This window comes from Myxocyprinus asiaticus, chromosome 33 (genome assembly GCF_019703515.2).
Source record: "Myxocyprinus asiaticus isolate MX2 ecotype Aquarium Trade chromosome 33, UBuf_Myxa_2, whole genome shotgun sequence".
NCBI classification, from domain to species: Eukaryota; Metazoa; Chordata; class Actinopteri; order Cypriniformes; family Catostomidae; genus Myxocyprinus; species Myxocyprinus asiaticus.
The window spans coordinates 31236177-31259433 of NC_059376.1; the positions used below are offsets into that span (position 1 = coordinate 31236177).

At 40.8% G+C, this 23257-nt stretch overlaps 1 protein-coding gene and 1 long non-coding RNA gene across 5 annotated transcripts in view; one reads left to right on the forward strand and one right to left on the reverse strand.

Annotated features, from left to right (window-relative positions):
- The window catches only part of LOC127424442 (semaphorin-6B-like), a 166200-nt gene extending 159794 nt beyond the window's left edge, over positions 1-6406 (forward strand). For 3 of the 4 annotated variants that reach the window (XM_051669671.1, XM_051669673.1, XM_051669672.1), the window contains exon 17: positions 948-6406. In XM_051669671.1, coding sequence (XP_051525631.1) covers positions 948-1861 — 914 coding nt within the window. In that variant the 3' untranslated portion in view covers positions 1862-6406. The remainder of the gene's footprint in view (positions 1-947) is intronic. The other variant, XM_051669674.1, reaches the window with a different exon arrangement.
- LOC127424462 (uncharacterized) lies at positions 4152-19153 on the reverse strand. Its single transcript, XR_007894475.1, has 2 exons — positions 15025-19153; positions 4152-10539 (listed from the first exon to the last, which is right to left on the reverse strand). It is a non-coding gene; the product is annotated as an uncharacterized LOC127424462 (long non-coding RNA).
- Positions 19154-23257: the final 4104 nt, after the last annotated feature.

A 23257-nucleotide genomic window follows, 5' to 3' on the forward strand; every position in this document is an offset into this window, starting at 1 on the left:
AAAATATAATTGTGCCACCATATTAATTTATTTCATTATAAAACTGTAATAAAAATAATGTAATAAAAAAAAAAATTTAAAAAACTTGGACCAAATAATAAATAAAAGCAGCCAGTAAGTGCCCAGCATAGATGGGAACTCCTTCAATACTGTTTAAAAAGCATCCCAGGGTGATACCTCAAGAAGTTGGTTGAGAAAATGTCAAGAGTACATGTCTGCAAATTCTAGGCAAAGGGTGACTACTTTGAAGATGCTAAAATATAACACAGTTTTGATTTATTTTGGATTTTGTTTAGTCACAACATAATTCCCATAGTTCCATTTATGTTATTCCATAGTTTTGATGACATTACTATTATTCTAAAATGTGAAGAAAAAAAATTATAATAAAGAATGAGTAAGTGTTTCAAAACTTTTGACCGGTGGTGTACATTGCAGCAGAGTTTTCATGCTCTCCTGTTTTCTCACCATCAATAATTCATTGGTTGTCTAAGAACGTTGGTCAGTTTAAAGTGAACAATATCCATTCCTGTCATCCCTCTTTACTCTATGTATGTATGTCCATCTGCAGTGCATAGACACTTTTTGTTAGGTAAATACAACTTAGAAGTTACAGTGTTTGTCACTGAAATTATTTTGTGCCAGACCTTTTTGAAAGTTGAAGTTCCAAAACACATAATGGATGATAGATGCTTTCAATCAGAGAGACAGTTGTTACAGCTGTTAAAATCACCATCCACATTAGGTAAAGAGTGCAGTTAGTCAGATTTCTTCCTGAAGTGTGCTCTTCCGCCCCCATAAAGAAATAAAGTGACTATTTTTTGGCCAAACTCCCACCTTACACACACACTTAAGGTAGTTTCATTTTGTGATGCTTTGTTGGTTATGAATGTTCTCTTTATCTTTTTAAGTATCTCACTTATTGTGCTTCTCTTTCCATGTTTTAGGTCTTCTCCAGGAGAGTTTCATAGAGGAACCAGATGGCTTGGTGTCGGTGAACCTGCTTGTGGTGTCTGCAGTTTCAGCATTTGCCACTGGGGCAGCACTTTCTGGTCTAATGGTGTGCTGGATTATGAGCCTCAAGCACCGCCAGCATTCCAGAGGAGGTTCATCTGGCTCAGGGAATCGCAGCAAGAGTGACAAGGAGCAAAGTATGCTAGGACATCGCCGCAGTGGTTCTGTGATCAGTGTGACACGCATCAGTGGTGGCGAGCGACCTCGCTCGCAAGTGGAGACTATGTTCTCCAATGGTTGGCCAAAGTCTGGGGACATAGACCCAGGACTACCCACTCCAGAGCAGACCCCTCTACAGCAGAAACGGCCCACACCCAACGTTCACCATACGGACTGCGATTGGGATCAGACCCATACTTTCCTGACCCAAACAGGGACACCCTGCCCAGTTAACTCTGCAGTCATATACCTGAGCTCCAAATACCTGCGACAGGAGGGATCAGGCGACGTTCCCCCTCATTCAGAGCACCAGCGCTATCTCATCCTCTCCCACCCACCCAACCAAAGAGAGCAGGGCGGGCGACCTTCTGCCCCGTCAACCCGCAATTCTGCTGGGGAGTACAACTATCCAGCCACCCCTCAGGACTCCCCTGACCGTAGGAGGGTGGTGTCAGCGCCCACCACACAGACGGACTATGGCGAAAATCTGCGTTGGTCCCGCGACGGACTCAACTTTAATAGCAACAACAAAACTCCTTCTGGCCACCACCCCTATCCAATTCAGCCGCGCACAAATGCGGCATTAGTGCGGCCAGGATTTCACACCCAGCGGGGGCTCAATGAGCTACAGGACTTTAGCCACCTGCTGGTGAAAAGTGTAAGTGAGCGCAATCCTAACGGGCAATGACTTTTCAGGCCTGTTCACACCCTTCAGAATACCATCACCCTCAAGACTCAGACAAGACTCACTGTCCTTCTGTAATCCTGCCCTACCTGTCCTCTCTTACTGCCATCCAGTGTCTTTAATCCCCCCAACCAGTGGCTGAGCTCTAGGACTACAGATGTGACAAATCAGCCAGATATTACACGGGTAAGAGAGAACGAGAGCGTTAATGGTTGATTGTGTTGAAGCTGCAGCCCTCAAGGCTGCTCACCCTCCCGCAGCACTTTGCAAGTTAGCACATTAGCGGCTTCTATCACATTCTGTCTAATGAAATGGAAGGATTGCTTAGAAATATGTGTCAGGTGATGGGAGGAGAAATACGACATCATCATAATCCAGCGAATGGCTATGTTTACTCTTTAGCAAACACAAGCAGACGCGGATTGTCTCTCTTTGTAATTTTACGTCCTGTTAACCATTTGGTGGGTATGATCGTTTTCGTTTTCACAGAAAACGTTTTTATTTGCTTTACGTTTGTACCTATGGACAACAGGCCACTATGTGCGTCCTGGGGCCTTTGTCAGATAAACTCTGACAAACTTCCTTGTGTTTGTTTGTGTGAGTATGTGCCATGCCAAAACTGGGTTTAGCCTGAAAAATGTGTTCATAGGTCAGACTTAATTTGAACACAAAAACTCACATGGTCGACCGACACTCAAGATTCATAAATGATTTGCCTGATCTGATGTCAACTGTCTGTGTCAGAAAGCAATCAAGACAACTGCCATGTGACTTTATTGAAAGACCTGTGTGCTGTTTTATCAGATGCAAGCGGGTGAAGAAGAGCGTTAGCCAACAATCATGGATGAATCAACCCATGCTTTCTGGACACCAGCATTAGCAGCACAGTAAGCTGCTGTTGATTGAAAAAACAGGGAAGCACTGTGGAAATGAGTATTATTGTGCACAGGGAGATACTGTATGTTATTGGGTGGACAATTTATTTTGCTTTTCCAAAACCTAGTTTCAAGTAAACATTTTTTTTTTTTTTTACCCACACATTTGAAAGACAATTAAATTAGGGGCCTTCACACTAAATGTGTTATTGCAACCATCCACACCGGTTTACCATCGTTTTTCTATGTAATAATGTGCTAGATGGACGTCTTCTCCAGATGCCTAGAGTCTGTAATATTCTATCATTTTTAGCACAAGAACATGTTCATTCTGAACGGCCCCGTAGCGGAGCATCTGAAACAGTTTCTCTGTCTCTGTTTGGCCTGACTTTGTTCTCTCTGCAGTCCATTGACTAGAATGTGAGCATGGTTGTCTGGGCAGAGTCAGGCCACTAGGGAGCTGCATTCAGAGTGTCTCAGTGACAGTGGACCTCTTTGTGCATCCCAGCCAGAGAAGACCATCCCAACAACAAATATCCATTAAGAGTCATGGCCTCAGAGAGACATCGGCCCAGCCCAGGAGAATGCCAATGAGGAGCCAGACAGATCAGACCCCTCTGGGTCCCCATTTACTGTAAGTTTTCACAAGCCACAGAATCATGGGGCAGATTGAATACAATGTTACATTTAGATGGAGAGCAAAGAAAAAATCAAACCTTCATGGCTCCCCATGGCATTATGCCCGTTTCAACCATTGTTCAGGATCCTCTGGCTCTCTTTGGATTGGTGTTTGTTTGTTTCAGGGTTGTAAACCCCACAGGAGGCATGAAAGAAAAAGTGAACTATTCAATTCATTCACCTCTCACTGAATTACATTATCTCTGCTTTCTTCCCATGGGGCACCCATAATTCACCTAGAGTTACACCAATGTCTCCACTAGAGGGCAGTCAAGCACAGTAAGTGGCTTCTTAAAGGGATAGTTCACCCAAAATTGAAAATTCTGTCATCATTTACTTCGTCATGTTGTTGTTCCAAATCCAACTTTTTCTCTTCAGTGGAACACAAAATAAGATGTTGGGCTTTCATTGTATGGAACAAAAATGCAATGAAAGTGAATTGTGTCTAAGGTTAACATTCTGCCTAACATCTTTTGTGTTCTATGCAAGAAAGATAGTCATACAGGTTAGTAACAATATGAGGGTGAGTAAATGATTAAAGAATTTTCAGTTTTGGATGAACTTTTCCTTTAACACTTAATGCCTGAGAGGGTTTGACTTTGACATGTCAGCGCCTAACATCTCATGATAATACCCCTCATCCAGTAATCAATAACATTTTTCAGTTATAAAGCCTCTGTTAGAAAACAGGTTGTGTTCCAACTAAAGAGTCTGGTGTATTGTCAGAGAGATGATTATGATAAAAAAAAAAAAAAAAAGGGAGTGCGTTCTTATTTTAATGCAGAGGTATAGAGCCGCAGAACAGTATAAGAAATGAATGAAGTATATAATTCATAGGTTTTAAGTGCCAGTGTATTGAATGAGTTCTAAGTTACAACTCAGTATGTAAATACTTTACACGATACAACAGTTTTGACACTGTTGTTTTTGAACTGTTACGCAGCTTCTCTGTTGATATTTACTATTCAACTCTTGTGCCCTCAATCGAATGCTTGCAACACCCTTAAACGCACACAGACAAACCCCTCAGTGAAGTTCTCTACGTGCTGAAAAAAATCTGCTCACCCATGCCTGCTCTCGCCCTCCCTCCCTCTCTTTGGCTTTTTCACTCTATTGCACCATTAGGCCGAACATGCATGATAAAAGTCTATGTTGGCTTGATAAGGCCTAGAGATGATCATGGGAGACGTGGATGTGCAGAGATGCAGGCACCCACTTGATTACTCACAGTTCTTTAAAGCCAGATTTTAAAAAAGCAATTACATTAGATGTGCGCTGTACAACGGCAAGCAAGAAAGAGAAGGCATTAAAAACAAGAAAAGCAGCACATCCAATCCAAGTCATCTTCCATAAGATTTTATTACATTCCATAATGTAACATTACCTAGAATAACCCTAAACCCTAGGAACAACCAACAAATCAGCGTCAGAAATTATTTTTACATTAAAGGGAATAGAGGATTCACCTGAAAATGAAACTTACCCTCAAGTTGTTCCAAACCCGTATGACTTTCTTTCTTCAAAAGAAAAGAAAGGGAGACACAGGCATATGATAGAACATTATGAAATACATATGATGTATCAAAAACAGAAGAATTCACTACACACATTTTAAATATACGTGCCATTTTTCTCATTTACAGTGGCATTTTCACCCCAATCTCGAGTTAATTTCTGACCCTGCACCAAACACAGTTTATTCTTGAGCAGCTCTGTACACATTTGTGTGTGTGTGTGTGTCTAAAAACTGCCTGGGTTAATTCACAATATATATAAAAAAAGAAAAAAAGCCAATGAAATGGAGTTAATTTGCTGTGGAGCTCTATAAAGTGTGTTTCCTCTTAAAGAAAATAAATGAGAATTGTTTCACTGTTTTTCTATGTTGTAACCCTCTCAAGCAAGAAATAGAGCCAGACTTAAAACTCTGCCGTCGTTTTGTTTGGGCAGAAATATATCTAGTTTTAGAAAGCATACTCTCCATTTTCTAATAAAAATGCTGTCCATGAACAATACAGACAGTTTGCCTGGGGCATTCTCATTGTCAGAAGGGCTTTTTTTTTTTTTGCTTTGCTTTGTCTTTGACAGTCCTGATTTTTACGTGCCCCCAGCCACAAAATGCCAGAACTAATGGGCCACCCTTAAAGAGAATGTGCGAATACAACAAAATAAATAGTTTGTTTAAAAATGACATGCTTTCACTCGGCAAAACCTGACATCTGACAACAAGCACAGAGTCTGCATTTTTGTAAAACTGTAGAGAATATATTAGCCAGCAATGATATCTTCATTTTTATATTTGTTTGTTTGTTTTTGTGGTAATGTTTTAGATTTATGGTTTATGATTTCACGCAAGTGATTTGATTTGCTCTCTGGTGTGTGAAGTTTTTGGATGATGGCAATGATTACAATTTTGCTGTGACTGTGACCTGAATTTCAGTGTTTGATCCTGGTTTATGAACTTTGCAATGCGATTTTCTTGAAAACCGTACAGGAGACGTTTCTTCTGAAAGAGAGAGAAGGAAAGAAACGTTTTGCAAAAGAGCCAAGTCTTCTGTTAAATGTGATGGACTTCTGTTTTGTCTCATGCTGGAGGCTGTTTGTGTTATTAGGTTCATTGTCATTAAATGACAAGTCGTGTCCCCTTCAGTGTACATACAAATTTCAGTGCTTAAATTTAATTTAAGTGAACTATCTGCATGAACACAGCCTCGGTCTGAATCCACAGACGTAGTGTGTACTTCTGCACAACATGCTACTGTGTGCCCTAATATTCTCCACCAATCAGACAGTCACATGCATGCTTTTGAAATCAACAGCACAATTGCACACAAAAGGACATAAACACGCACACACAAAAGAGATCACTCACACAAACACATACCTACACACATTTTTGCATTTGACAGCTCATTGTCCTCAGTTCTGGCTGTCATTGAGCATGGAGACTGTGCTCTGTTTTATCATTTCCTGTTCTAATAAACCATCAAGATCCTGACTGCATGTTTTTCTTTTCCCCAAACGCATCACATTTGGTATTATATTTTTATATATTATATTTTTTCTCAAACCCAAAGCTGATTTGTTGTCTTTAGTCAATTTTTTGCAATCACAAATACCTTTTTTAATTATTTTTTTAAATCATAGTGAATACAGTTTTTATGGCCATATTAAATGAGCAACTACATTAAATATTTGTATTTTAAAAAACAAATTTACTTTTCATTTGTCACACTGCAGGACCTTTAAAATTAACTATTGATTTAAAGAAGGTGAATAAAAACTATGGGAGCACACTTTAAGAATTTGTTCACCCAAAAACGACCATTCTGTGATACATTTCCTAATGATATACTAAAAACAGAATATATAAAATAAACATTTGAAGACGTGAAAAATATGATGCGTCTAAGACTTTTGCACAGTACTGTATTGTATATTATACTGAATATTATACAGTGTATAACAATGACAAAAATAGCATGAAAAGTGGGTCAAATTGACATTGTATCCAAATCCTCATATATTACATATCACACAAGATGAAAGGTGCCACGTATATTACACGTACAATTTAAATTAATGATTCACATTTACTCGCTCCAGTTACTATCAGCATTATCTACAATGCGATGGACATATTCGCTTTTCTCTTGGAAAAAGAGAAAATAAATTCTGCAGATATTATGGATATCCACACGGGGGTAGTGTTGTCTATTTCTCGGGGACATAAGTGATGGATGATCTGATACTGATACAGAATGCACTAATCAGAGGTTGGCAATAAAGTGAAGAGTCCCATTGTAATAGGGCAGGTTGTCACCACCTACCATCCAAGTAGCTGAGATGCGTCACAATTATGCAATGCGAGAATACTTATAAGCATTTAGCCTTACCCAAAAGTTATCAAGAGACTTCTTTACTCAGAAGTTAGTTGAAATAGTGTGACCTGTTGGATAGGCCTACTGGTAGAAATGCTAATGTTATAATGAAATGTATCTAAATGTTGATCACAACAATCTGCCACTTAAAATGGCAGTCTGCCCCATTCAATTACCTGATAGCACATGTAAATCACCCAGACGTCCACTGGATGTGTGTGTTTACACCTGGAAGACATATTTTTTGGGTTGTTTGCTCATCTGCAATACGTCGATAAGATGTTTCCTCTCAGATGTCAATTAGACATTCGGCAGATGTCATTGAGACGTTTATGATTTAGAATGCTTGTAAATCTGATCTTTTTAAGATGTTTAGAAGATGTTAATTAGAATGCGATACTTTCTAGATGAAACGCTCGTAAACAGATATCTCAGAGATGTGCTATCTGGGTTGGGAGCATCCAAAGTTGATTAATGGCCTACTTATTGAATAGTGGTGATTGTTGTGAACTGAGTTAAAACTGCTGACTAAGCTAACCTAGTTTAGAGCAATATTCTCAGCTGCATTCACCCTTTCCATCCTTCTTTAATACTTATCTCCATTGATTAAATCCTTCTTTGATCCTTGAGTAACTGAGAACAAAAGAAAAAATAAATCTGACAAGAAAATGACTAATCTCATTTCATTTGCCATTTGCCATAATACCCCTATTCCAGGGGCATAGATCCAGAGGAGATGGGGGGAGGTACTACTATTTAATTAGAGGCACTTACTATTAATTTAAGAGTAATTGTGATTCAAAGCTCTTTAAGAGTCACTCTACATTCTGCACTTTGTTATGTGTTTGGAAGGTAAATAACTTGCATTGCTACACATATAATGAGTTATTAGAAAAGACATCTTTACACTATAGTCTGTTATAAAAGACATTTGACATCTGGAATATTTCTCAACACCAGGAATTAAAAAAAAGAAAAAAGTTATATATTATATATATATAAATAATTTTTTTTTTTTTTTTTTTTTAAGATAACTAATGGTCGAAAAACTAGAAATATGGACATCCGGATTTCCTAAAAGAGACTGTTTCTATAACAACAGTGACATTCTGTTCATTTGATTTGTAAACAAGGGACCATGTTACTCCATATAGATCATTGAGTTAGACAGTAGAGAACACCATGTTCATATTACCAAGAAACGCAGCCTCAAGAGTAATTAATCTAATTCAGAGCTGTCCGAGGACAACAATCTGTAATCAAAAGAAATCAAATAAGTGTCATGCACAAACGCACAGAGCCCCTGAAGTGGGACTCTCCCAAATCTACACTTGATTTATGTGTCATTAAATGTATGGAAATTCTATGAATTTCTGGGTAAAATGGGAAGTGATCCAAAGTGTTTATTTTCTTAGTAATCTAATCTCAAATGGTTTTGCTTTAGATTTTACATTAGACATCGAGTGGTGACCCAACACGGAATCAAAGTTGTATATCAAACAATTAGCATACGCCTAACAATATACAAAATCATTACCATAAGCTGAATAGGAATACTGACAATTTTGTAAATGTATAAACAACAGCAAAAGTGTGATTACCCGCCTACAGTGTTGGGGAGTAACGAAATACATGTAACGGGATTACGTATTTAAAATACAAAATATAAGTAACTGTATTCCACTACAATTTTAATCATTGGTATTTAGAATACAGTTACATTCAAAAAGTATTTTGATTAATGAAGAGATTACTTTGCATTTTATTGTCATTTGTTTCATTTAATATTTAGTCCTTTCAGATGGAAAAATGTATACATGTAAATTATGCAATCCAAAGTGCATTTGAACAGTGGTGAAACACTTATGTGTTACATTCATACAAGCAGACAGAGAAGTAAATTTGAAGTTTGGAGCAGAAGAAATAGAAATCTTGTATAAATTGTCAGCTTTACGCTAAGCTAAAATGCTATTTCTAGCCATTTTACATGCACGTTACCAGGCACAATCATATTTTTTTTTATCAAGAAAATTCACATTGGATTATAATTTCTTTTTTTCTAGTAAGACCTTTGATATTAGGGCAAAAAATCATATTCTTGATAATTTTTGTATTGTTTTCCTGTAAAAATATCTAAAAATCATTAAAACAAGATCAGTTTGATTTATCTTGTTTTAGAAACAACACTGCATAAGATATTTAGGTTTTTCAGAGAATGTATTTTTAACATGTGTATTTTGTCTTACTGTACTGGCAGTACAAGAATCTACCAGTGCTGAAGAAGTAATCCAAAGTATTTAGAATAAGTTACTGACCTGGAGTAATCTAACGAAATACGTTACAATTTACATTTTACAGCATGTATTCTGCAATGGAATACACTTCAAAAGTAACCCTCCCAACACTGCCCGCCTAACACATGGAACAAACACAGGGCTAAATATTAAGTTTGTATTAGCCATATTACCAAGTGACAGGGGAGTTTTCAGCAAAGTACCATAGAGTTTGATTGGATGCACAGCCTTTGATGTCAAAAACAAAATACTGTTCCTCTCTTTAAAAGTTATTAAGCCTGTTTAATTTGCTTTCCTAACTATGCACAATTATATTGTCACAAGTTGTGGTGGAGAGCATGAAGGAGAGGTGATGTAACTATATGCAGACTTTAATGAATATGATGAAGACACCGTGGCATGCCATAAACAAAATTAGCTAACCAACACAAGCTTTACACGGACAAGAACTGACAATGAATGAACATGACAGGAGGGTATAAATACACAAAGGAACTAATGAGGAAATGAAAGACAGGTTAGGATAATCAGGAACAGCTGGCAGTGATGAGGGCAGTGCTCTATGGGAAATGGAGTCCAGGGGAAAACTTCAAAATAAGAGTCCATGGAAATAAGAGTCCATGGAAACAAGAGGGAGAGGAAGACACTTTTTGGTCAGTTGAGAATCATTGATCTACTTTATAGTTGCTTTCACATTTTATGTGGTTCATTTGGTTATTATAGAGTAATTGTGTACTAAAAATATGGAAAAGTGTAGTGTAGTGATACACACGAAAGGTTTAATGCCTTTTAAAACACTTTAAACACACATATTTTCAAAAACATGAACCAGTTCTTGACTGGTGTACAGATCTTTTATGAAACATGAAATTTACGACTGCAGAATGCCCACTTTTGTGTTGCTGAATGCGCTGGAAGGCAGTGCCTTGTCATGGCTACAAAGGTCAAGGGTCAGTCTATAAAAGAGATGAGAGAGTAATAAGTTTAGATATTTACACCTACCCTCTCCACATAAAAATGTGAAGCCCAGCCATTTGAAAAGCTATCTCTTTGTCCAGGACATCTATTTGAAATTTTCAAGCACACACACACACACACACACACACACACCCCTATGTAAACAAGCTGTCAGGCTTTCAGTGTGTCAGTGGCTAGTAACATGATTAGCTGGTAGTGTGGTTCTTCAATGGGAGGTAACTAAGAAACAATCTGACCACTTGATTTACTGTATCTTTCACCAACAAGTGCAATATTACCTCATCAGAGAGTAAACATTTCTCACAGAGGCCAAGACTCATGAAATGAATTCAGTATGGATTATAAAAAGAATAGAAAATAACTTTTGAATTTAAATTAAATGGTTTGCTCCTCATTTGTCTGCATTATTATATTAGAGTGATATCGATTACAGAACAGGCTCTAATGGCAAAGGGAGATCTTCACCTGATTAGTGAATCTCAAGAAAATTGTGCTTAGTAAAGCAAATGTCTAATTTTAGTCATTTTAACTTTAAGCAAAACTCTACCTTCACAGTGTCACCAGCTTGATATATTTACAACAAATTACAACTAAAAACCTTTGAAACATAAAAGAAAGAAAGAAAGAGTAAGGGATCTTTTTTCTATATTTAATCTAAAGTGTTATGAAATTTCACAGCTAATACATTATTGAGACACCCTCTGTGACACAGAGGAAACAGGAGCCAATGTTGTTAAGGTGTCAACTGGGGTCACTCTATCCTCCCTTTTATCTCAGAGATGAGGTTCTGCCAGATCTGGGCCAGATCTTTCAGGATTTACTGTTTTGGTTGTACTTACATAAAGAACCTCAGCATCAGGTTCCACCTTAAGTGTGAATACACTTTACAGCGATGCATTGTCTGCAAGACTAGTGATTGACATATATTGTGAAACATTAAGGAGCAGTAGAGATCTCTAACATACAGAGTATTATGCTAATTACTGTATTGTTATTCTATGAAAAACTTGCTGATAAAGTGTTGCTTTAGTTCAGCTGGTAAAGCGTTGTGCACAATACACTCTCACGGCGAAATTGTAAGGATTCGTTCAACTTTTCTAAATTTGGCTAATTCGTATAAATTTGTACAACTTTCACTACAGCCAATGACGTCGCTGGACATCGTTTCCTTCTAATATGTGACAATTACTTGCTTCTGTCACACACAACAGCTTCCTATCATGTTTACACACTCTAGTGATTAGGTAAGTTTAGATAAGGGGTTTGGGTAATGGCATAATATTAATAAGTACTGTATGTCCTTAACGCCTCGTGCACAGAACTCGTGCTTACTTCCGCATTAGACATCTGGGCATTTGCACGTGATGAAATCATATGACTTTATACAAACGAAATTGTACAAAATCTTACTAAATAGACAACTTGTAAAATATGTACGAATTTTCATGGGATCGGGTTGTTGTGCAAGCAATGGGGTGATGGGTTTGATTCCCTAAAAACAGACATAAAAGTGTCTGCTAAATAAATAAAAAAAAATTACCTTATTGGTAGGGTTAAATTCCCCCAGTAGTAACATGAAAGTCAGTATTAGTGTACAGAAAATATTGCAAGACATATCTGTCATCTCAGAAAATTCTATTTGCAAATTCTACATTAAAAACAACCCAGTACCCTCTACTACAAATTAAAACAGATCAAGCAGATGGTCTCACAAAAGTTTGTAGAGCAAGAACAACAAACATTGTTTGGAAGTAAATTTGATTGTGAAAGAGTTATTCCATTAACATATTATTTGTATCTGTGGTCTTGTTTACTGCATTATGTTACTTGAAACTTAAAGAAAACAACAGGTCTTCTAACCAAGTACAACCTGCATGGAAGCTGAGAGGTTTCTTTGTCAGATCTGCGCCCCTCCCAACCTAAGCTGACCCAGTTTAAGAAACCTGAGTACCTTATATTGACTTTATCAGTAGCGCAAGTGGGCATCATGACACACAGGTGGAGATAGAGGGCACTTTACAGGCATACAAAACACTGTGAAACTCAGCACTGTATCCTATCGCTTGTGCTGCCCTGTTCTGTTCTCCTATTGTTTACCTTGGATTAATTCATCTGCGCTAAATTCATTTTATGATATGCGCTTCTATGTTAAAGGTTTAGTTCTCCCAACAATGAAAATTGTGCCATCATTTACTAACCCGTATGTTGTTTAAACCCCTACCCTATATGACTTCTTTCTGTTGTGGAACACAAAAGGAGATGTTAGGCAGTATGTTAGTCTCATTGATCATTCAGTTCTTTCATTGCATAATAGTTCCATACCATGAAAGTGAATGAAGACTGAGGTTGTCATTCTGCCTTACATTCTCCTTTTGTGTTCCACATTAGAAAGAAAGTTATACGAGTTCGGAACAATATGAGGATAAGTAAATGAGAGCAGAAGTTTCATTTTTTGGAGTAAACTATCCTTTGAACCCTATCCCTATCCCTTATTGTGTTTAGGTCCTTTTTGACCCGGGAGAGGTAAATAATAATTTTTAAGTACCATATCGTTTTTAGTGTGGAAACCAAACTTTGTGTCTTTGTCAAAACTATCAAAATAAACATAATAATTTTTTTAATAAAATGATTTAAGAGATATAACCATCTAAAACAAATTATTACATTGATTGAGTTTGCGGGTCAATTTTGACCCGGGCATCAACTGTGGCTTTACACATTATGGTTTTTTTTTTTGTACATCTATGAATTAGATTTTTTCTTATAAACACTTCACTTACATATTTAGCCTCTTTCCCATGATCTCTCACACACACTTTTTTCGTCTCCCACTGGGACTGCATTTTGTTTACAAACATGCACACACACATACACACATTCCTGTGCAAGACAGACATGTCAAACATAACAAATAAACTGTAGAAAAGGGACTACTGCCTAAAAGGGGTGTGGCAAGACAAAAGTTCATGCACACATTCATAACCAAAAAAATCGACCTGCTAATGCAAAAGGTGAATGCAGATTCTGAATGCAGTAGGAGGATTAAGTCTCTTTTTGTGTTATTCTTGATTCTTAAGTTTAAGAACTCTTAAGTTTTAATTGTTAGCCTATAATTATTATCTTATTAGAATCACTTTATTTACTAAATTTAATACAGAAGTGTTAGTATAATATATACCAATGGTTCTCCAATGGCTTTGCTTCAGGACCCAGATTTTACATTGGACATCAAGTGGCAACACAACAGTACTAAATGTAACTGTATTTATTGTAGTATTAGTTGTATTTTATTTGAGGTTTTTGAGGTTGAGGGCATATCACTCAACATGTCTGTTGGCATCTGCCTAATTGGGCTATCATAGAGTTTGATTGGATGAACAGCATTTTAACATTGACTACAAACAAATGTAGAGTGTTTTCTCCCTGTTAAAAGTGGCTAAGCTTGTTCAATTTGCTATCCAAATTATGATTATATGGGAAGGAATGGGAAGTGTTTTCTCCACCATTTTAAAAGTTGATTATTTTAGTTCGACACATGACACATATGGTAATTTTTTATTTTTATTTTTTTTTTTACCTGCTGTCTGCAAGCCTATCAGACGAGATCTGCAACCCATTTTTAGGTCGTAACCCACCTGACGAGAATCACTGGTATATACTGTACACTGAATGCAAGTTACTGATGCTAATCGTCAGAACATGGCACTTGTCTGTCTGTCCCATCAGAGCCGTATCTGTCTACCTTCTCAGATCTGTAAACAGTCAGTAAATTTCTAATCACAAGCCCTAATCATAAGACAGCCTGCAAGCACATGCTTTTTCTAAGGACAGATACAGAGCTGGCTTTGTTATCTCTGCTGTCCTTGCTTTAAAAGTCTCCAGGTTTGACTGCACTTGCACAGATGACTGTACAGTAAAAGGTGTTCTGTTGAAATTTCTGATTTATGAGGGCCATAACAGTCACCTTAGAACTTTCTCTTTGTAGAGACAAACAGGACAAAGATCACACGCAAGAGAACATGACCAGGGATTTGATTTAGTGCGAATAATACAGTAGGTCTGACCTCTCTGAAAAAAATCTGCATAAGCTAGTTTGCTGGTCTTAACTGGTTTACGTCGGTCTCCCAGTCTGGTCAAGCTGGTGCTCAGCTGGTGTAGCAGAGAGGCTAAAAAGTGGCATAAATTTCTCTAAAACCAGCTGGAAAGGTTCAATGAAATGAGGAAGTGGGAACCAGCGATTCTAACTCAGGTATGTCACTTTTATTTTATAAATTAAACATGTCTGCCTCAAGCATGATGGTAAAGCTTCACAACAGCCGACAGCGGCCAAAACACACACAGCTTGTCAGCTGGGTTCTCTCTACCCCTCTCTGGGGTTTTGGGCAGCTTTTTATCTCCCTGCCTCTCACTGTGAACACAGGAATCACAATTAGCAGCAATTCATCTCAGGTGAAAACCCTTACCGCTTCCTCTCTCCCCAGACGAACGCTCGGCCATGCCCTCGCCCTCACATAACCCCACTGCCCGACTCAGGTCAGGGGAACAGCCCGGCCTGCCCACTCTGCCATCTGCACCCCCGGCCTGTGGACCTTAAATGGCTGGAGTTCCAGATACCAAGGAGTGATCCAGGTGTTGGCATACCTCATGCGGTGGAGCCACTGGAGCGGGTCATGGTCCGAATCGAGGGTGAATGCTCGTCCCAGCAAATAGTAGCGGAGAGTGAGGACTTCCCATTTGATGTCCAAGCATTCCTTCTCTATGGTGCTGTACTTAGTCTCTCTCATAGAGAGCTTCCGACTAATGTACAGCACTGGGCGCTCCTCCCCCTCCACCACCTGGGACAGTACAGCACCCAGCCCCCTGTCCGATGCATCCGTCTGCAAAACAAAGGGGAGAGAGAAGTTAGGGGAATGCAAAAGCGGCCCGCCACAAAGTGCAGCTTTTACCTGCGTGAAAGCTTGTTGGCATGGCTCTGTCCACTGGACCGGGTCTGGAGCTCCCTTTTTAGTGAGATCATTCAGCGGGCTGGTGACATCTGAATAATTAGGCACAAACCTTCGATAATAGCCAGCCAGCCCCAGGAACTGTCTCACCTCCTTTTTGGTCTTGGGTCTTGGGCATGTCGCAATTGCTGTGGTTCTATAAATTTGTGGCTGCACTTGCCCATGACCCAAGTGGAACCCCAGATACCGTACCTCCACCCGTCCAATTGTGCACTCGGGTTTGCTGTGAGCCCCGCTCGTCACAGTGACCTCAGAATGGCCCTCAGATGCTGCATGTGCCACTGCCAATCATTACTGTAAATAATGATATCATCCAAATAAGCAGCGGCATATGCAGCATGCGGTCTGAGGACTCTGTCCATAAGACGCTGAAACGTAGCCGGGGCCCCAAGCAAACCGAATGGAAGGGTCACAAATTGGTGCAACCCAAACGGTGTGGAGAAGGCCGTTTTCTCACGGGACATCAGCATTAAGGGTCTCTGCCAATATCCCTTTGTTAAATCCAGTGTCGAATAAAAGCGAGCCGTGCCCAACCGATCGAGCAGTTTGTCAATACGAGGCATTGGATACGGGTCAAATTTTGACACCGCATTGACTTTCCTATAATACACACAGAACCGGACCATCGCTCTTAGGCACCAGAACTACCGGGCTGGCCCAATCGCTGTGGAATTCTTCTATTATCCCCATATCGAGCATGGCCTTTAATTCTTCCCATACTACCTGTTTATTGTGTTCAGGTAACCAGTAGGGCCGATTACGTTCCACTGGGTTGTCTCGATGTGGTGTTTTATGGGATTAGTGTAGCCGGGGAGAGGCTAGAACACGTCAGAGAAATTATTTTGCAATCTGGCAACCTCCGTACGTAGTGACGGTGAGAGGTGGTCTCCACAAGGGACCAGGGTGAACTGATTGGCTATTAGACTCACCTTCGGACCGAGCTCCTCCCTCTCCAGAACTACCATCACCAAGGATACAGGAACCACCTCTCTCCATGGTTTTAGTAGGTTGAGGTGGTAAATTTGGCGAGCCCCGCCTCTATCCGTAGGCACTACCTCATAGTTGACTTCCCCAACTCGCCGTGCGACCTCAAATGGCCCTTGCCACTTTGCAAGTAATTTCAAGCTCGATGTGGGCAGTAATTAAAGTACTTTATCTCCCGGTGCAATTTCCTGTAGCTGGGCTCGCCTGTTATACAGTCGGGACTGATGTTCTTGAGCCTGTAGCAAATTCTCCTGTGATAGTCGCCCAAGTGTGTGGAGTTTTGCTCTCAGGTCAAGAATTTCATTTTTACTCTGTGAAGGTCCCTCCTCCAAATTTTCCTTCATGACATTTAACATGCCACAGGGCTTACGCCCATATGACAATTCAAACAGGGAAAACCCCGTGAAGGCTTGTGGGATCTCTCGTACTGCAAATAACAGGTGTTCAAGGCACTTATCCCAATTCCGAGCATCTTCGTGCACAAATTTACGAATCATGTTTTTTAAGGTCTTATTAAATCGTTCAACCAAGCCATCCATTTGTGGATGGTACACGCTTGTCTGAATCGATATAATACCCAATAATTAGTACAGCTCACGCAGTGTACGTGACATGAAAGTAGTGCGCTGATCAGTGAGGATTTCTTTCGGAATCCCCACTCAGGAGATAATTCTGAAGAGTGCTTCCGCAACACTACGTGCTGAGATGTTGCGCAGAGGCACTGCTTCCAGATATTGCGTTGCATAATCCTCCAGGACTAACACAATGCGATGTCCGGGTGCCATCCCTTCTAATAGCCCGACGAGGTCCATGGCAATTTGCTCAATAGGAACATCGATCAACAGAAGAGGGTGCAACGCCGCTTTTGGAGCGACTGGCGGATTCACCAGCTGACATTCACAGCATGCGGCACACCAACTGCGAACATCCCTGTGAATGCCTGGCCAATAGAAACAGACCATGAGATGGCTTAGTGTTTTCCCCTGTCCCAAGTGACCTGCCATCGAATTATAATGAGCAGCCTGGAATTACATGTCTCGACGGTTCTTTGGTACTAACAACTGGGTTGTATTTTCCTCTGTGCGAGTGTCCTGTGTCACTCTATACAACCGATCTTTTATAATTGAAAAATATGGATATGTGAGTGCGATGTCCGGCTGAAGACGTTGACCATCAATCCCTATCACTTGGTCAAACATGTGTTTCAGGGTTTCGTCTTGCGACTGCTCTAGAGGGAAATCCTCCACCAGGAATTCCCTAAGGGCAGGGGAGTATGACACCTCTCCTTCCCCAGCGTCAGCCTGATGCGGAGCAGAGGTAGACGGCCCAAGCCATGCTTCCCCAGCCAGAGCTTTGCACATCCCACACGATTCACTTCCTCACAGGACCCATCCGCACACAGCCCCTTCAATAATAAATGAAAAGCTGGCCAATTAGTTTCCAAAATTAGTGGATGGGTGAGGCGCAGTGTAACCACCGCCTCAACATTATGCTTTTGTCCCCGGAACATTATCGTGACAGTCACTACAGGATAATCATGAATATCCCCATGCACACACCTCACCTTTACCCAATTATCTGTTTCCAATGCCCTGTTTTGAACCAAGCATTGATGAATGGAGGTTTGATTACAACCTGAATCCACCAAGCCCTTAATACTCACAGGTACTTGATACGTCACTGCTCAACCAGGGGCAGTCCGTGGGGTGTCAGGGATCCGAATCAAGGCCCCCACCTCCAATACATGGCATTGCTCTCAGACATGACCTGGCTCCCAGCAACCCCAGCAGACCGGCCCAGGCCTCCCACCCACACTCATGGCGGAGACTCCACCTGAGAGGAAGAGAGGGGAGAGACAGGGTTTGTTAGAGCAGGGAACTCCCATGACCGGGGAGCCGATCTTGGGGGAATGTTCCCCCATTTCTGGGGAAATGGAACAGGGCGGAAGGAAGGAGGGGGGGAGGGAACAGGGAAGGAGACAACAGGGGGGAAAGGACACGGGGTGCGCCGGCCCCCGAATACACCATCAGATGGTCTTCCGCCAGCTGGACTGCTTAGTCCAGCGACCCACTCGGCCATCCCCTTCGGCAGCTGGGAGATGAACTGCTCCAGCACCACCAAGCTGATGATTTCATCAGCGTTGCTGTCTTCCTTGGCCAGCACCCACCACCAGCAGGCGTCACGGAGCTGCTGAGCAAAGACAAATGGGCAGCCGACCTCGCTCAGCATCAAGGAGTGGAGTGTTCTTCTGGGCTGCGGCCAACCCGTTGCAGGATGGACTTCTTCAACCTCGCGTAGTCCAGTAAGTCGGCGACCGGAAGTTGTTGTGCCGCGATCTGGGCTTCCCCGGTCAGCAGCGGCAGAAGATGTACCACCCATTGTTCCTGTGGCCATCTCAGGACTTTGGCTGTGTGCTCAAAGAGCTCGAGGTAGGCCTCCGGTTCATCTTGAGGCCCCATCTTCATGAGTAGCACGGGAGGGTTCGCTGTTGCCGGGGAACTAAGCTCCGCAGCACCCGCCGGTCCTCTTCCAGGGCCCGAAGGAGTACCCCAAAATGTGCATTTCTACGATGGCCTGGTGTTGGGCCTGGTGGATGCTGGCAAGGAACCTGAAGACTTCCTTGGCAATGACACCATGGCAGCTTATCCTTCTTCCTTTTTTATCCCGGGTTTCGGCACCAGTGTAAAGGTTCAATGAAATGACGAAGCGGGAACCAGCAATTCTAACTCAGGTATGTCACTTTTATTTTACAGGTGCATCTCAATAAATTAGAATGTCATGGAAAAGTTCATTTATTTCAGTAATTCAACTCAAATTGTGAAACTCGTGTATTAAATAAATTCAATGCACACAGACTGAAGTAGTTAAAGTCTTTGGTTCTTTTAATTGTGATGATTTTGGCTCACATTTAACAAAAACCCACCAATTCACTATCTCAAAAAATTAGAATATGGTGACATGCCAATCAGCTAATCAACTCAAAACACCTGCACAGGTTTCCTGAGCCTTCAAAATGGTCTCTCAGTTTGGTTCACTAGGCTACACAATCATGGGGAAGACTGCTGATCTGACAGTTGTCCAGAAGACAATCATTGACACCCTTCACAAGGAGGGTAAGCCACAAACATTCATTGCCAAAGAAGCTGGCTGTTCACAGAGTGCTGTATCCAAGCATGTTAACAGAAAGTAGAGTGGAAGGAAAAAGTGTGGAAGAAAAAGATGCACAACCAACCGAGAGAACCGCAGCCTTATGAGGATTAAGCAAAATCGATTCAAGAATTTGGGTGAACTTCACAAGGAATGGACTGAGGCTGGGGTCAAGGCATCAAGAGCCACCACACACAGACGTGTCAAGGAATTTGGCTACAGTTGTCGTATTCCTCTTGTTAAGCCACACCACAGACAACGTCAGAGGCGTCTTACCTGGGCTAAGGAGAAGAAGAACCGGACTGTTGCCCAGTGGTCCAAAGTCCTCTTTTCAGATGAGAGCAAGTTTTGTATTTCATTTGGAAACCAAGGTCCTAGAGTCTGGAGGAAGGGTGGAGAAGCTCATAGCCCAAGTTGCTTGAAGTCCAGTGTTAAGTTTCCACAGTCTGTGATGATTTGGGGTGCAATGTCATCTGCTGGTGTTGGTCCATTGTGTTTTTTGAAAACCAAAGTCACTGCACCCGTTTACCAAGAAATTTTGGAGCACTTCATGCTTCCTTCTGCTGACCAGCTTTTTAAAGATGCTGATTTCATTTTCCAGCAGGATTTGGCACCTGCCCACACTGCCAAAAGCACCAAAAGTTGGTTAAATGACCATGGTGTTGGTGTGCTTGACTGGCCAGCAAACTCACCAGACCTGAACCCCACAGAGAATCTATGGGGTATTGTCAAGAGGAAAATGAGAAACAAGAGACCAAAAAATGCAGATGAGCTGAAGGCCACTGTCAAAGAAACCTGGGCTTCCATACCACCTCAGCAGTGCCACAAACTGATCACCTCCATGCCACGCCGAATTGAGGCAGTAATTAAAGCAAAAGGAGCCCCTACCAAGTATTGAGTACATATACAGTAAATGAACATACTTTCCAGAAGGCCAACAATTCACTAAAAATGTTTTTTTTATTGGTCTTATGATGTATTCTAATTTTTTGAGATAGTGAATTGGTGGGTTTTTGTTAAATGTGAGCCAAAATCATCACAATTAAAAGAACCAAAGACTTAAACTACTTCAGTCTGTGTGCATTGAATTTATTTAATACACGAGTTTCACAATTTGAGTTGAATTACTGAAATAAATGAGCTTTTCCACAACATTCTAATTTATTGAGATGCACCTGTATATATTAAACACGTCTGCCTTAAGCGTGCCGGTAAAGCTTCACAACAGCCGACAGTGGCCAACACACACACAGCTTGTCAGCTGGGTTCTCTCTCCCCCTCTCTGGGGTTTTGGGCAGCCTTTTATCTCCCCGCCTCTCACTGTGAGCATAGAAATCACAATTAGCAGCAATTAATCTCAAGTGAAATAATCTCTTCTTCTCTCCCCAGACGAATGCTCGGCCATGCCCTCGCCCCCACACCAGCTAGACCAGGCTTGGAGACCTGTTAAGACCAGCAAACCAGCTTAGGCTGGTTTAAAAAAATTTTTATAAACTGTAGGATTATAGTTTATTATTTAAGTACTGCTCAGTCACCGATCAGCCACAACATTAAAACCACCTGCCTAACATTGTGTAGGTCCCCTTCGTGCTGCCAAAACAGCTCCAACCCGCATCTCTAAATAGCATTCTGAGATGCTATTCTTCTCACCACAATTGTACAGAGAGGTTATCTGAGTTACCGTAGACTTTGTCATAAATACCATTCTGAGTAAATTTTAGAGAATGTTCTGTGTGAAAACCCTAGGAGATCAGCAGTTACAGAAATACTCAAACCAGCCCATCTGGCACCAACAATCATCCATGCAATTATCTAATCAGCCAATTATGTGGCAACAGTGCAGTGCATAAAACGATGCAGATATGGATCAGGAGCTTCAGTTAATGTTCACATCAACCATCAGAATGGGAGAAAAATGTGATCTCAGTGATTTGGACCATGGCATGATTGTTGGTGCCAGATGGGCTGGTTTGAGTATTTCTGTAACTGCTGATCTCCTGGGATTTTCATACACAACAGTCTCTAGAATTTACTCAGAATGGTGCCAAAAACAAAAAACATCCAGTGAGCGGCAGTTCTGTGGACGGAAATGCCTTGTTGATGAGAGAGGTCAACAGAGAGTGGCCAGACTGGTTCGAACTGACAAAGTCTATGGTCGGTAACTCAGATAACCACTCTGTACAATTTTGATGAGAAGAATATCATCTCAGAATGCTATTCTGAGATGGGGGTTGGCACTGTTTTGGTGGCACGAGGGGGACACACACAATAATAGGCAGGTGGTTTTAATGTTGTGGCTGATTGGTGTATGGTGTGCAAAACCAGACAGTGTAATTTAATTTCACATTTGCATTACATTTAGTTATATTCTTTTACTTACAAACCACTCGAGACACAAACAAATGCAACTTGTCAACTCAGTGTGTCTGATTCTTCCCCATATGGCACTAGATCTCTACAAGCTAATGTTTCTAAGCCTGTAGATGATGCTGCATCTAATTATATCTCACTGTGTGGAATAATTTTAGTCTTCTGGGGAAAATTACTAACACAGAGATGGGATTTACAACGAGGAAATTACATATTAAGCCACAATTTAATTTGTAGTTGTTTCAGCTTTTAGTACAAACTGCTATATCCGGTGTAGTGCAGGTAAATTAACTGTGAGCTGTGCGTACGCTCTGATCTAGCAAATGTGTTAATCGATCGGTCACATTTTAAAATGACACAGCTGCCAATGCAGTGGAAAATGGAATGGACCCTACAGCTGTTGCGAACTCATCAGCGCTGCATGGCCTTGAACCACTCATGTAGATAGATATTTGTCAGCAGTAAATAGTATATTCTGACCCACTTCCAAGATGTGACACTTGAGTTTGAATGCTCTGCGCCTGGCTTTTTATGTGCATGTCTTAGTTTTTATATCCATGCATGCATTTTGGTGTATATATGTTGAGTGTATATATGGTGAGTGTGTGAACATATATGTGTCCATATATGTGTATGCATTCTTGAGTCCATGTGTGTGTGTGTATCTACATGTTTCCTGGGGAGTGTTTTCCTTTTCCCCATAAGTAGGTCATCATACTCACCTCTCCCTCCTTCCTCACCCTGTATTTTCCTGGATCTCCATCTCTCTCTCTCCATAACTTTCTCTATGAGTCTATCGTGCTAATCTTTCCAGCCACTATGTATACCAAGACTGGTTTCCAGACGAGAGGGAAAAATTATCCAAAAAACACTGAAAATGTTTTCCATTTCCATTCCCGGCAAGGTTAACCACTAACAGATTTTTGTTTGTTGATGTAACCACAGTAATTACTAAGCTATGTGTATTCGCCACTTAATAACTATCAATATGCTCAAAATGACTGAGAATAGGTACAAACTGCAGCCATCAATACAAATGAAGTTAGCACACTGTATGGTTGCTAATTTTATGAGTTCAGCTTTAAACCTTGGTTTTTTATATTTTTCTACCAGAAAAAATCAAAAAAACTGTTTTACATACACGATAAAACTGTCAAACGTCGCCGAAATTAACTTGTGTGGAAATGCTTCA